This window comes from Merops nubicus, unplaced genomic scaffold, assembly GCF_000691845.1.
Source record: "Merops nubicus isolate BGI_N331 unplaced genomic scaffold, ASM69184v1 scaffold10322, whole genome shotgun sequence".
Lineage (NCBI taxonomy): Eukaryota > Metazoa > Chordata > Aves > Coraciiformes > Meropidae > Merops > Merops nubicus.
In genome coordinates, this window is record NW_008591554.1 from 1 (window position 1) to 12,584 (window position 12,584).

The 12,584-nt window shown below is 39.9% G+C and overlaps 1 protein-coding gene across 1 annotated transcript in view; it reads left to right on the top strand.

The window, feature by feature from the left end:
* The first annotated feature begins 1,040 nt into the window (after window positions 1–1,040).
* LOC103782534 (TBC1 domain family member 4-like) overlaps window positions 1,041–12,584 on the top strand; it is a 49,330-nt gene continuing 37,786 nt past the window's right edge. Inside the window, 3 exon segments of the mRNA XM_008950304.1 lie at window positions 1,041–1,076; window positions 7,971–8,573; window positions 10,048–10,137. Coding sequence (XP_008948552.1) covers window positions 1,041–1,076; window positions 7,971–8,573; window positions 10,048–10,137 — 729 coding nt within the window.

Sequence of the window (12,584 nt, forward strand, 5' to 3'; positions counted from 1 at the left end):
CACCACCCTCCCCCAAACCAGTACATACACTAAGTGCAGGTGGGTTACAGAAATGCTTAGCAGTTTGGCTGTTACTCTTTTTCCTTTTTGACAGCGTTTCTCTGGGCTTCAGATTCTCTTAATTTCTGTAAAATTGGAGATGGTTAGTATTCCTTCAGCACAAAGTCAGCCAATGGAGATAAATTCTTCTGTTCTAATTTCTAAATATCTCTAGCAGAAACAAATCAACAAACTGCTTGTGTGACTGTATAAATTGAATCACTCTGAGACAGTCTTTTTGTCCCTGGGGAAATGGAAGATGCATTTGCAACGGTGAAAACTGAAGTGGACTGTCTCGTGCAGAGCAGCAGACTGTTGTGGAAGCATAAAAGGTCTGGATGATCAGTGCTGTACTTACTGGATGGCAGTCAGAACATCTGTAGCAGTTAAAAGAAAACAATTTTTTCCCCCTCCCACCTTTCAGTTTGAGAATAGCTATTGATAGGCTCACTTTGGCTGGCGTTTGGGTGTGTTTTTTTGTAAGATAAGAACTGTGCCTCAGTGGCGAATGCCTGATACGTGGCAGGATGTGACATATGGCTTGTTTTGTCTCTGTTCAAGTTTCCCAGCTGTAGCCGGCTTCTCCATTCTTACGGACAGGCAGCGCTAATGAAGAGAAGAGTCATGTCCTATTGCTCCTGATTTTTTTTATCATGTTGCGCTAGTTTCTAATTGATAGATGTGAAACTTTCCGAAATTTCTGGTCCACATCCTGTTTTTCTTTTGTTAGTTTTTAAGTACGTGTAGCTGGGTCGTGACTGGGACTTGTTGTTCCAATGCAAGGCGGTGTGGGTCCTTTCAGCCAGAGTCAGGAAGTCCTTGGCTTTTGAAGCGTAATGGTTGCTGCACCCTGACATCACCAGCTGAGCCTGAGGAAATGCTGCCACAGCACTGCCAGCCCTTTGTGAGAGGTGGATCTTTTGGCACCCACTTATCCCAGGAATCTGTTCATGAGTCCTCCTGTTTGTGCCACTGAAGTTTGGTGACAGTTTTGCCTGGACATGCCTGTGCTTTTGAACTGGATCCCACACCAGAAGGTACTGACTGCTCCTAACGTGCATCTGTGAAGTTCATTCATCTCACGTTTCTTTCTGTGGTCTCTTTCACATGGTTCTGACTCTGCACCTCAGGTGTTGATGAAGTGAGAGGAGCAGAGCTTCTTCCTTGCTTTGAAAATAATCACCTTGCTAGAACTGCTGTCAGTAAGTAGCTGGATTTGTTAGGCATGTTTGTTAGATTAGTATTTCACAGTCAAGCTAATGTTTATAAGCTTTATGGTATGAAGAGGGGCTTTGCTTTGTTAATAAATCCCAGACTGAAATTTTCCACCTGGAAGCTAGAAACAAGTTAATGAGAGCTACAGCTTCTCTGCACAGTGAAATTCTGTCCAGCTGTGGAAATAATGATATACAGCCAGTGAATTTTGTTCATCTTAGCAGTATCAGTGGCATTCAAGTTCTAAGTTTGAGTTAAAATTGAAAGCCCTGCTTGGTAGTTACTGTGGGATACATTTTAATGTTATTCCTCTAGCAGAAAGGGGAGCTCCACCTTTGGTCACTGGAGGTTGTTGTAAATGCAAAGGGAGCGTGTATATGTATATATATATTTTTTTTTTTTTTTTTAAATGCTTTAACTTCTGTCACCACTATTCAAAGGAGCATTCAGTAGCACCATGGCGATAGTCTGCCTATTCTAGAGTTGTGACAAACTGTTCTAGTGATATGCTATAGCATGCATGATTTAGTAGGCTTGCTAGCCTCTCTGTTTTGCAGCTTCAAGATACTGGTGATAGACACCTCATAACTAAAGTTATTTTGTGGGGTTTTAAGGCAAGGATCGATGAAGTTGGAACTAATTTTGACAAAACCCTACTTGAGTGATGTGAGAAGACCCGGAAACAAAGTTTTAATTTGGTGTTAACTCTGTTCCTATAGTCCTCTTTTTGGCTTTAACCCTCACTTTGGTTTTTATCAGGTCAGGTGAAAAACCTTGCATTAGTTACATCAGTTAAACTGATGTTTCCAACATGAAAATACATTTCTGCTGTAGGCGCAGTGAAGTTTCTTGATGGTAGAGTAGGGTGGCTCTCGGCAGTACCATTCACATGCACTTTGAACAGGGGGCTGCTTACGCGTGAGGAGGGTGTTTGCTCTCCATTAGGTATTGACCATGCTGTAGGTGCAGTCCCAAGGGACAGAACTGGATGGAGCCCATGGACTGCGGAGCTGGAATTAGCAGATCCCTAGGGAATTGTTATACCTGCCTTCTAGCCAGGGTTAAGTGCTGCAGCCTTACTTACACCAGTGGATGAGGCACTACAGTGGCCCATAAGGTCATGGGGAGGGTGGGTTAAGGAGGGTATGTGGTACAAATGAAACAGATTGTGGGACCATTTGGCTAAAATTGATGCTGTCATTAGTTTCAGCTTACTAAAACTCTATTTTCTATAGTAAATGGAGTCTGTGACAGTATAGTGAACACTTACCACACTTTACCTCTTATGTTGTATATTTGTAGCTGAGTCTCACTGTAGGTGATGCAGACCTTGACTAGTGCCATCTCTTCTGATTTGAGCACAGGTAACTTTACTTATTGAATCACCATGTGTTGAATCGGATCTAATGGATCCTAAAGAGGTTGTGGATGCCCCCTGCGTGGAGGTGTACAAGGCCAGGTTGGATAAGGCTTTGAGCAACCTAGACTAGTTGAGAGGTATCCCTGCCCATGGCAGGGAGGTTGGATTAGATGATCTCTAAGGTCTTTTCCAATATAAGCTATTCTATGATTCTAATTGGATGAAGAGTGATTCAGACAATCTGAGGCTACTCAAATATTATAATAACAAATTTGATTTGGATTCTCAAGTGTTGTGTTTTTTCTTCAACTAGACTTATTAAATTGACCCTCTTTCACAGGATTGAAATATTGTTTCTTCAGTGTCATGGAGCTCTTCTTACTTACCTCTTAACTCGCCGTATTGTTTGTTCGGTTTTGGTACTTAGGGGTTTTCTTTGTTTGTTTTTTTTTCATTGTGAGTTTTTTTTTTGTCCTCCTCAGCCAAGTTCTTGAATGTTCCTCATACTGAGAAGCTGAGCTACTTTCACATGTCTGGTTTTTTTACTTAAAGTACCCACTGTCCATTCTTGTCTTTATGCATTGACTTTTCTATTTGTGGGGGGTTTTGGTACAGGCCCTGAAGAGGGAATCTCTGCTCTTCTGAGTTCTCTTGGCTCTATTCAGAGATTTAGGATGGACACAATTTCAAGAGTCTTAAGGCTCACATGCTGCTCTTGTCTCATGACAGGTGCGTACAACTCTTGATATCCTGGAGGGTAGGAAAGCTCATCTGAAGCTTTCACATCTATTTTGTCTGGTATCAACTTACTAATAGCTGATGGAATTCAGTGTACTTATAACTTTAAGCATAATATTAAGTATTAGAGACAGCTTTGCTCTTTGAATATGTTTGAATAAACAAGTTTTATAGTCTCTTCATCTCTATAATTTACCCTATCTATCTCCTCATGAAGGGTGTTTGTTTTTATGCGAACTTTTCAATTTCTTTGCCTGGTGATGTGTGCACTCTGGGTTTTAGCTCTTAAGGACCTTGAAGCTTCTGTTTTGTCATCTTCTTCTCTTAAGCATTTAAAGTGAGAAGTTAATAGACTTTTTATGTTCTTTGGTCAATAAATACAATGTATGGGACAATTAGCATTTAGAATGTAAGTTCAAGATACTTATATTCCCAGTCTATACAAGTTAACGTATCTATAACAAGTTTGCATTGCCCTATCACTGTATTTTTAATGTGTTATTTATGTTTGGTAACTGCATTGTTCCACTTCATATAATAGCCTGCTACACCTCAACAGTTTAAGGAAACTTCATGACTGATACCTGTAGCCTACATTACTCTTCTGCTTCCTCAGTCTGGTTTGGGATCCGCTGTCCTGTCACAGCACCAATGGCTCCTACCTTTCTGCCTGAGAAGCCCTCTGCAACTCCCTTTGGGAGGTAGTTATCTTCTCCTCCTCTGCCCAGCAATATTTGGAGAAAGATGATAGGCCCCTGGACCATGGGACTTGGGGAGGGGCAAAGCATGGGAGAATTAAGTCTTTTTGCATTGTTCAGTGCTAGCACCACTGGGTTTGTTTTGGCTGGAATATGCCTCTCATACCATGCAAATACACTGCCTGTCTCCCTCTGCTCCAGTCTCCATCTTTGACACAACTATATTCAAGGTTTGATGACAAAAATTCCCTTTTTTTAATAGATTAAATATGTAAATATTTTAAGGCTTTATTTTCTTTATATACTAGTGAATGCTGAAAAACTGTGATAGCTGCTTTTTTTTTTTATTCTCTCACTACTGTAGCAACTGATAGTACCTGTCCAGGAAGATCTTCAATGGCCCTGCGGGTTATGAGAATAAGAATGCCATTTCACCCCTTTGGCTGCTTAATTTCATGAGACTGCTTCAGGGAAATACTAGAACTTGGAAACACATCAATAATCTTTGAATGTTCCAGAAGTCTGTTGTCTTGATATCAGTAAAGAGATTTCTAAAAGTAGTTCAACAGTTTCATCCTGTTAATTCAGTATTTTAAGATCTCCGTTCTGCTTACTGTCTTCTCTAACTTTGCCCTGTAATTTCAACATTAACAGGTAATAAGCTAATATCCAAAGCCAAAAAAGTTACACAACTTCGATGGTGAAACTTTTGGTATACAGAGCAGTAAAGTGTCAAAACCCGATGATATATGCCAAAGAAATGTGTAAAAAGCCACATTGGGATGGTTGTTATACTTGATAATTGTGTAACTTCTCCTGTGTCTTGCATTTCAGGAAAATACAGATGCAAACTCTTTTTTTTTTTTTTTTTTTTTTCTTTCCAGACTCCACTTGGTTTCAATTACATTTTTTTTTCCCAAAGTCAAAACATTAAATGAAAATATTGTAGGTAGCAGTGGCCTTTGGTTCTTCATAAGGTAGTATCCCTCTGAAATTGAAGAATGTCAGGTCTAACAATACAAGCTGGCACATAGTCATCAGCATACAGCTATTCCTGTATGCTAAAGACCAGTGAAATCCTTATGTATAACTAATTGCCTAGCAATGTTAGTATTTGTCTTACATCTTACACTTGAAGCTGTTTTTCACACCATGCTCTCCAGAGAATTCGTGCAACAACCAGTAAGCATCCAGAACTGGTTCTGGACTGTCTGACAGATATTTCTTGTCCATTGTATTATCCCTGTATTACATTATTTTCCGCTTTATGTAAGAAAAGTATTCATAACTACAGTGATCTCATAAACAGGTCTCCATTTTTCAAATAGGAAAAAGGCAAATACTGATGAGGGTGCACTCTAAAAAATAACATTGCCTGTAAAAAAGGTTATCTAAATGAAGTAGGGAATAAGGATTGCTTGGGCAGTATGAACTGAAACCTCTGCTCTAATGCTGGAATCTTCTGTGCTGGAGTGGAAATACTGTAGCAATTGGTGGTGGATAGGAGCAAAAGCTCTACATGCAGCAGAGATTGTGAAATAGTAATTGTGACTTGGATACTAGTGTCTGAAGAGTATGCAGAATTTGGAAAAGATGGAAGTAAATCAAATGATAAACAGCAGGATGATAGGGTGAGGTTTTTAGATAGAACTGCAATTACTTAAAACTTCAGGTGTATGTTTGTGGAGGAGTTCTCTGAGAAAGAAAGGTGTGGATGGAGAATCCTATTGTGATAGAGTTGTTAGTGTCTTATCCCCAGCCTATCTGGACATTCACTGGCAGGGGAGGGGGGAGATAGCATGTGTTGGGGGGCTATTGGGTGTTATTAAAAACAGTAAAGAATTCCTTCTCCAGCCTTTTGTCTTAGAAGTGATGAGCAAGTGGCAGGACCCAGTTATTGGAGTGGAAGTGATGGTACACTTCTTAAAAAAATCCAAATTGTGCTTAAGCAGCTGATATTGTTTATTTTGGTTGATTGCATGTAGAAGTTATGCATTTTGAATAGAATTATCATTTGTTACTGCACTTTGGATAGAAATAGAAGTGAATTGTCTTCCAAGAGGTTCTGAATTCTAAAAAGGAAAATGTTAATTAAAAGACAACTAGCTTGTGAATTTTGCTAAATTAGAGAGCTAAGGGATTTAAACTCTAGGGCTTCTTTCAGTACAGACCATAGAAAGAATAAGAGGACTGATCAGTGGGAAAAGAGCTGCATCTTGGAACATGAACTGATGTGTGTAAAGTGAGAATTATTTATGACCAGCTAAGCTGGCATGGCTGGAAGGAAGCATGCTTTGGGTGATGGTAAAGCCACCTGGTACTGAGAAAAAGTGAAGATTAAATACACTTAAGTATCTGTGTCATATCAGGACTAACTCTTAGCCTCTGAAAACTAAGGTGATGATGACATCGATAAGGATAAAAGCCAAATGGTCAGGAGATCTTACTGTAATTCAATTTAATTTTGCAATAATGAGCTGGAAGCAGAATTTAGTTGAATGCCCAATGGATGAGGAGTGTGTAATGGTGGATGGGGAATAAGTTGGGATAATTTTCCACTATGACTTGCAAAAGTATTGGCGTACAAGATTACTGCCTCGTTAGCAAGTTTCAACGGGTATCATGTGACTGAAAGAGATAACTGTAGGGAGCATGGATTATTTACTAAGGTATGACTTCTGAGTTACCTTTTTTTTTTAAACAGAAAAAATACTTTGAAACAAAATATGAAGTACTCTAGACATAGTGGGAATCTGTATGGAATAAAAAAGCTGTTGATCGATTGCATTGGATTAGGTCGGTGTTGAGAATTGATTTCTCTTGAAAAGAAAATCAGATAGATATTTTCTCTTTATCTGATTGTCACTAGTAACTTCACCAACACATATAACATGATGCCATTTGTTATCCTTCCAGAGAAGATGAGACCTGGTAAAAAAGAGGTTTGGTTAAGCAGAGGTAGGTACTGCTGAAAGAGCAACTAGAATCTGCAGTCAGTAGAGTTGCACAGGTCCTTGTTTTCTTTAGTAAAGGAAAAATGAAAAAGGATCTTGCACATTAAATATGTGAACAATAAACTGAAGGCAGGTATCCTCCCAAGGTGATGGGGATAAAATGGAAGAAGAGACATGTGGCCTTAAAAGATTGGATGGTAATTTCATCTTGATCGGATGAAATCAAGAGGTTCTGCTGGAGATGTGTGGCTTGGCTTTACAGGATATAGTAGAGATCTGTAGCTAAGAACAACAGAGGAAAAGAGATTTGGGTTCTCTTCTCAATTGCATGATGACTGAGACAGCAGGGAAGTGTGATGTTGAAGTAGGCTACGTCATAGGATGGATGGGGTCAGGTTTTTGTAGTAGATAATAAATGAGAGCTAATAGAGTTGTATGTGGTACTTTGGTAGAATTTCCATATGCTTGCTGCTTGTATTCCAAAACTGTCCATTGAAACTGGGGATTGCTGGTCTTTCTCACAAAACTGTCTCCACAACTGTCCGAAGAATGGAATATCTAGTTCTGCAAAGTGAAAACAAAGAAATGGTGATGGCCCTCTGCAAAATACATCAGTAAGAGATGCTGATGTGGAAAAAGTGTTACAGAAAAGAGAAGGCAGTCTCAAAAAAACTTAAGAAAAAAAAAAAAGATGTGAACACTTGTCAGTAGACATTCTGGTCATTTAAAAAAACTTATGTTCTGAAGCAGGTTCCAGTGAAAAACAAACAAACAAACAAATTATTTGCTTTGCTTCTACTGCATAAGTTCTGTACAGAAGTGAGAATTTACGTTTTGTCAGACAAGAACCTAGTGGCAGTCTGCTGAAGAAATAACTCTGTAAATTCTTACATAAATATTTGACGTATCACTGTCTGTCCTATCTCATTTGTGGCTACTAAACAAACATTTCATACTATCCCTTAGGTTCCTGATGTCATCAGCAGCATAAGACAAGTCTCCAAAGCAGCACTGAAAGAAGATGCCAAACCAAGTAAGGATAGTGATGATGCCTTCTATGACTCTCAAAAATTTGAGGTCTTGTATTGTGGGAAGGTGACGGTGGCTCACAAGAAAGCTCCCTCCACACTGATTGATGACTGCATTGAGAAGTTCAGCCTTCACGAGCGCCAGCGCCTGAAACTCCTGAATGAGCAGCGGAATAACGAGTCAAGTTTGGACTTACCCCTGTGTGAAGGAAATGTGCCAACTTCTCCATTGGATAGCCCATTTGAGGAGCCGGACAGCCCAACTAACGCTGCAGGGCACGCTGCAATGTTTACAGTGGGCAGCCAGACCAACCTGAGCAGCCTGGCCAGCACTCGTGGCTCCTTTCCAGAGCGAATCTTAGAGGACTCTGGCTTTGATGAGCAGCAGGAGTTTCGCTCCCGGTGCAGCAGTCTCACTGCAGTTATGCAGAGAAGGGTTCACGACACAAACCTGAAAATACAGCCACGCAGGAGACATGCAAGTGCACCCAGTCACGTTCAGCCCTCCGATTCTGAGAAGAACAGGACAATGTTGTTCCAGGTGTGTACCGGGATGAGCTATGTCATGTTGGTTTTGCACCATACCTTCCCCTGTGCAGTTTGAAGCTGAGAAAAGCTTTCAAGATAAGTAGATCTTACAGAATCATAGAATCCTTTAGGTTGGAAGGGACCTCCAAGATCATCAAGTCCAACCATTGAGCCATTAGGGCTCTAAAGTCCTCTGCTAAAACAGATCAGAATCTGTCAAGAGCCAGTATGGTTTCCTGGTTTGTCGTAAATATTTATGTCTCTGTTCATAAATGATTGGAACACAAGTAGCTGAACTTTCTTAAGGAAATCACCTCAACACATGAGCTCAGGTAAAGTTTAAGGAAAAGGAATTACTAATGGAGTACTTCCTTACAGGAGCAGAGCTTCTAGGGAAATACTTCTTTTATATGCAGTTCTGGTTTGCCTGTATTGGTGAGCTGTAGGACCTAGCTGAACACAGTGAGTATTCTTTCAAAAAGAGAATTAATCAAGACTTCCATGTGAACAACTCCCCTTTTTTGTGGAATTAAAGAGACACTCACAACTTCCCATAAGGCTTTCACAGCCTTATGTTTGAGCCAGCCCCTTTATGATGACTGTATTAATGTTCAGCTTCTCTTTCCCAGATGAGCACTCTGCACTGAAGGTCTCTTCCTTCAGACCTCATGGTTATTTCTTCTCATGCTTCAAGTGCATTTGACATCTTTGGAGGTTGCATTAAGATAACAAAAGGACACTTAAAGGATGTGACCCATAAAAGGAAAAATCTTTGAACTTTAAAGTAACAGGGGGCTAAATGCCTCGGTTTTGTCTTTCAATTTGCTTTAAAGATCATTCTTGCCTTTCATTCTCTTGGGGAAATGCTAACTGTAGTGAGAATGCATTGCCCTTTAGAAAGCCACAACTATTGCTGATATTGAAAAGGATTTAGCTGAAAAACTCCCTGAGGTCTGTGGAATAAATTGCATACGCTTAAGAAGCAGTTTGGGAAAGCTGAAAGATAGCTTGCTGCAGAACCTACTCTCTCTCATCTGGAATTATTACAAAACCAAAAAGTATCACCTTAAGATCAGCGTAGTTTCTCTGCTGATCTGTGCTATAGAATAAAAATAAAATTTTAAATTCTGTTTTTTTATTGCAGCTTTTAATTTGGTCACATTGTTTACTAAAGGTTTTGGTATTGTCTGTCAAACGTGTGATCTTTGGACCAAAATAGCTCAAAAAGAAAAGGGAGGGGGGGAGCTGTTTTCTTTGCAAGTCTTTTTCCTATTCAGCTGAGTGTATTGTTCTTGCTGAAATATTCTTACTCAACATAGGCTGAATTATGGCACCCTTGTTCCTGCCGAGTAAGATGTTGTGCTGAAGGTACTCGATGTGAGCAAGAAAGGGCTGGATTGTGACATTTTTGTTGCTGTTAATGTTATGCCTCCAACACAGTTATAAACTAGACTTATTTCTCTCCCACTTCCCACCACCTCCCTCAGGTTGGAAGGTTTGAGGTTAACCTTATCAGTCCAGACACCAAATCTGTTGTGCTTGAAAAGAATTTCAAAGATATCTCCTCATGTTCTCAGGTAAGCATTAATAAGAAGTAACATGTAAATATCAGGAGAAAAGGAATGTATTTGTTCTTCAGCTGGGTTGCCTTGCTGGCCTATAGACAGCAGAAAAAAAAAAAAAAAGTTGAATTATTTTCCAGCATTCAGTGCTGTTTTCCTTTATGCAGTCTGAAAGGCCATTTTTAAAGAGTTTATCCTATGTAAATTACCCTAATGAAAGTAAGTTGCTGTTTTACCCCATTGACTCCATAATTTATAAAAAAAAAAGGGGGCGGGGGTGGAGAAGGATATTTAGGCTTCAAAATTGTGGATTGTGGCTAATGTATGTCCAAATCCTGCATAAAGCTTGATGCGTCAGCTTCTTTGGGGAGTACAGCTGAAGAAATTGGATATTAAACTGGGATTTCCTCATGAACACTTGCAGGAGACTCGAAGTACTGATTTGCCTTTGCAAGAGTGAGAGCTGTTATTCAAATCAGGGCTTTCACTCATCTGATAGCAGTTTCAAGTAATACTGCATAAAAATAATGCAGTGTCATTCACAAAGAGCTGAAGTACAGAAAAAAGATGAGCACAAAATAACCAGTCAGAGCTGTGGTAATGCCAACTTTGATCACTGATCAGAAAACAAAGTATAAACTGTTCTGATTCGGGAGAGCCTTGGGTCTAATTTTGGAAGTAGCTTAATCTCCATTTAGGATGCTCTGAGTGTGCTGTTTCTTAGCAGCTAAGCTCCTGAAAGCCTCTGGAAGGAGAGAAGGAGAGCATCAGATAGGCCCACCAGAAAAACAGCAGTTCACTTGCGTCATTTGTTCTGGAGAATATGGCAATAGATGGACCTAGCTCTGTCCAGTAATAAATGAATGTGTCTTATAAAGTTAAATGCTAGGGCCGAGGGATTCACCCTTCTGTCTTGCTGTTGTTCAGCACCAGTTACTTTTTCAGTACCACTTACTGGTACTTTTTGTTTTGAAGTCTTATTTTATTGCTGTTTTTCATTTGCCATGCACATGCATCACTTCAGGCCTCCTTAAACTTTATTGTTCTAGTTTAAAATACACTTCCTGGTGTGCTCTAAACCTGTATTTCACCCCAGCGTGCATTCATTTTAATGCTGACAACAAACCTGCTCTAGCATGACTGGCTGTGCTACCAGTGCTAACACAAATCAAGTCAGTCAGTACTTGTAACTCAAAGTGGAGTCTTCAGCTGCCAGCTAAAGGTCCAGGCCCTTAAGTCGACTTTGCTGTTCAGCTACAATTTGTATTGCTCTTGGTAAAGAAAAAAGGCAAGTGCAAATAGAGATAATCAAACAATGATATATTAATAGTTTTATAATAAATACAGGTCAAAGAGATTCTTAAAGCAGTGGCATGGAAAGCAAGATTTGCAGATGGCTCGAGTCTTCTGCTTTCTGAGAGTACTGAGCTGAATAAAACTGGCACTTCAGCTTTACATGCTGGGCTCCTGGGTTGCATATGCATATTGATAATAGTAAACCAAAACAGTCCTAAGCAGGGACAACCTTTGTTTTGCTGACTTTAAAGCATAGTGGAGACCAGCAAGACCATGGCAGAACTTCAAGGCCTAACTTTCCTTCAGTAAAGCGTACAGAGCAAGTAGTGAGAGTGTTAGGTCATACTGTGTGAAGGAGTTTATCAGTCCACCTCTTTGCTCTCATTTGGAGCAAAGCTTTTGTTATTTTGCACGTTTGAGTAACTCAAACAGATGCTAACAATACTGTGGTGGCTTTGTTTTGTTGTGGTTTTTGTTTTGTTTTAAATGCAAAATGGCTACTTTAGAGAAGTTGAGGGGTTTTTTTATGTCCAATAGAAATGAAACATTAATTTGTTCAAGACTAAGGATTTGGTTGCGTAAACTTCATCAGTAATTCTTTCAAGAGCTCTGTGTTAGCCATAGGGCTTCTCTGTTACGGATTTATAGGGCAGTGATTTATTGCATATTGTGGGACTGCAGCTTAGGAATGTTTGCTCCTCTATGCATTACAAACCATGAGAAGGAGATGTTCTTCAGCTTGCATTCTGGATTCTTTTAGTCTGATCTAATAAAGGTGTTTTTATTCTGTAGCTAAGTGTGGCTGATCTGCTGCATTCAATTCATTATCCACACTCCATGTAATTATCAAAGCATCAAATATAGTTGATGATAAACTCCTCTGTGTGCTGTCTAAGCTGAGGTGTCAGACAGCTGTAGAAATTTCTTGTTGCAGCCTTGCTGACCTCAAGGGAACCTAGAACAACAAAAAACTTGTCTCTTTTGGCATGACAAGTCCAGCCACCCTCTTAAAGAAATGTGGTGGAGGTGCACTGTTAGCTGAGGAATGTACTGTGCTATTACACTTCAGTGATGCATGTGTCATGTCCATCTGCCTCACAAATGTTCTCCTGTGGAAACTGAGAAATCAGACAGCAGTAGACTTGTTCGGGCACTGTCAGCAGGCA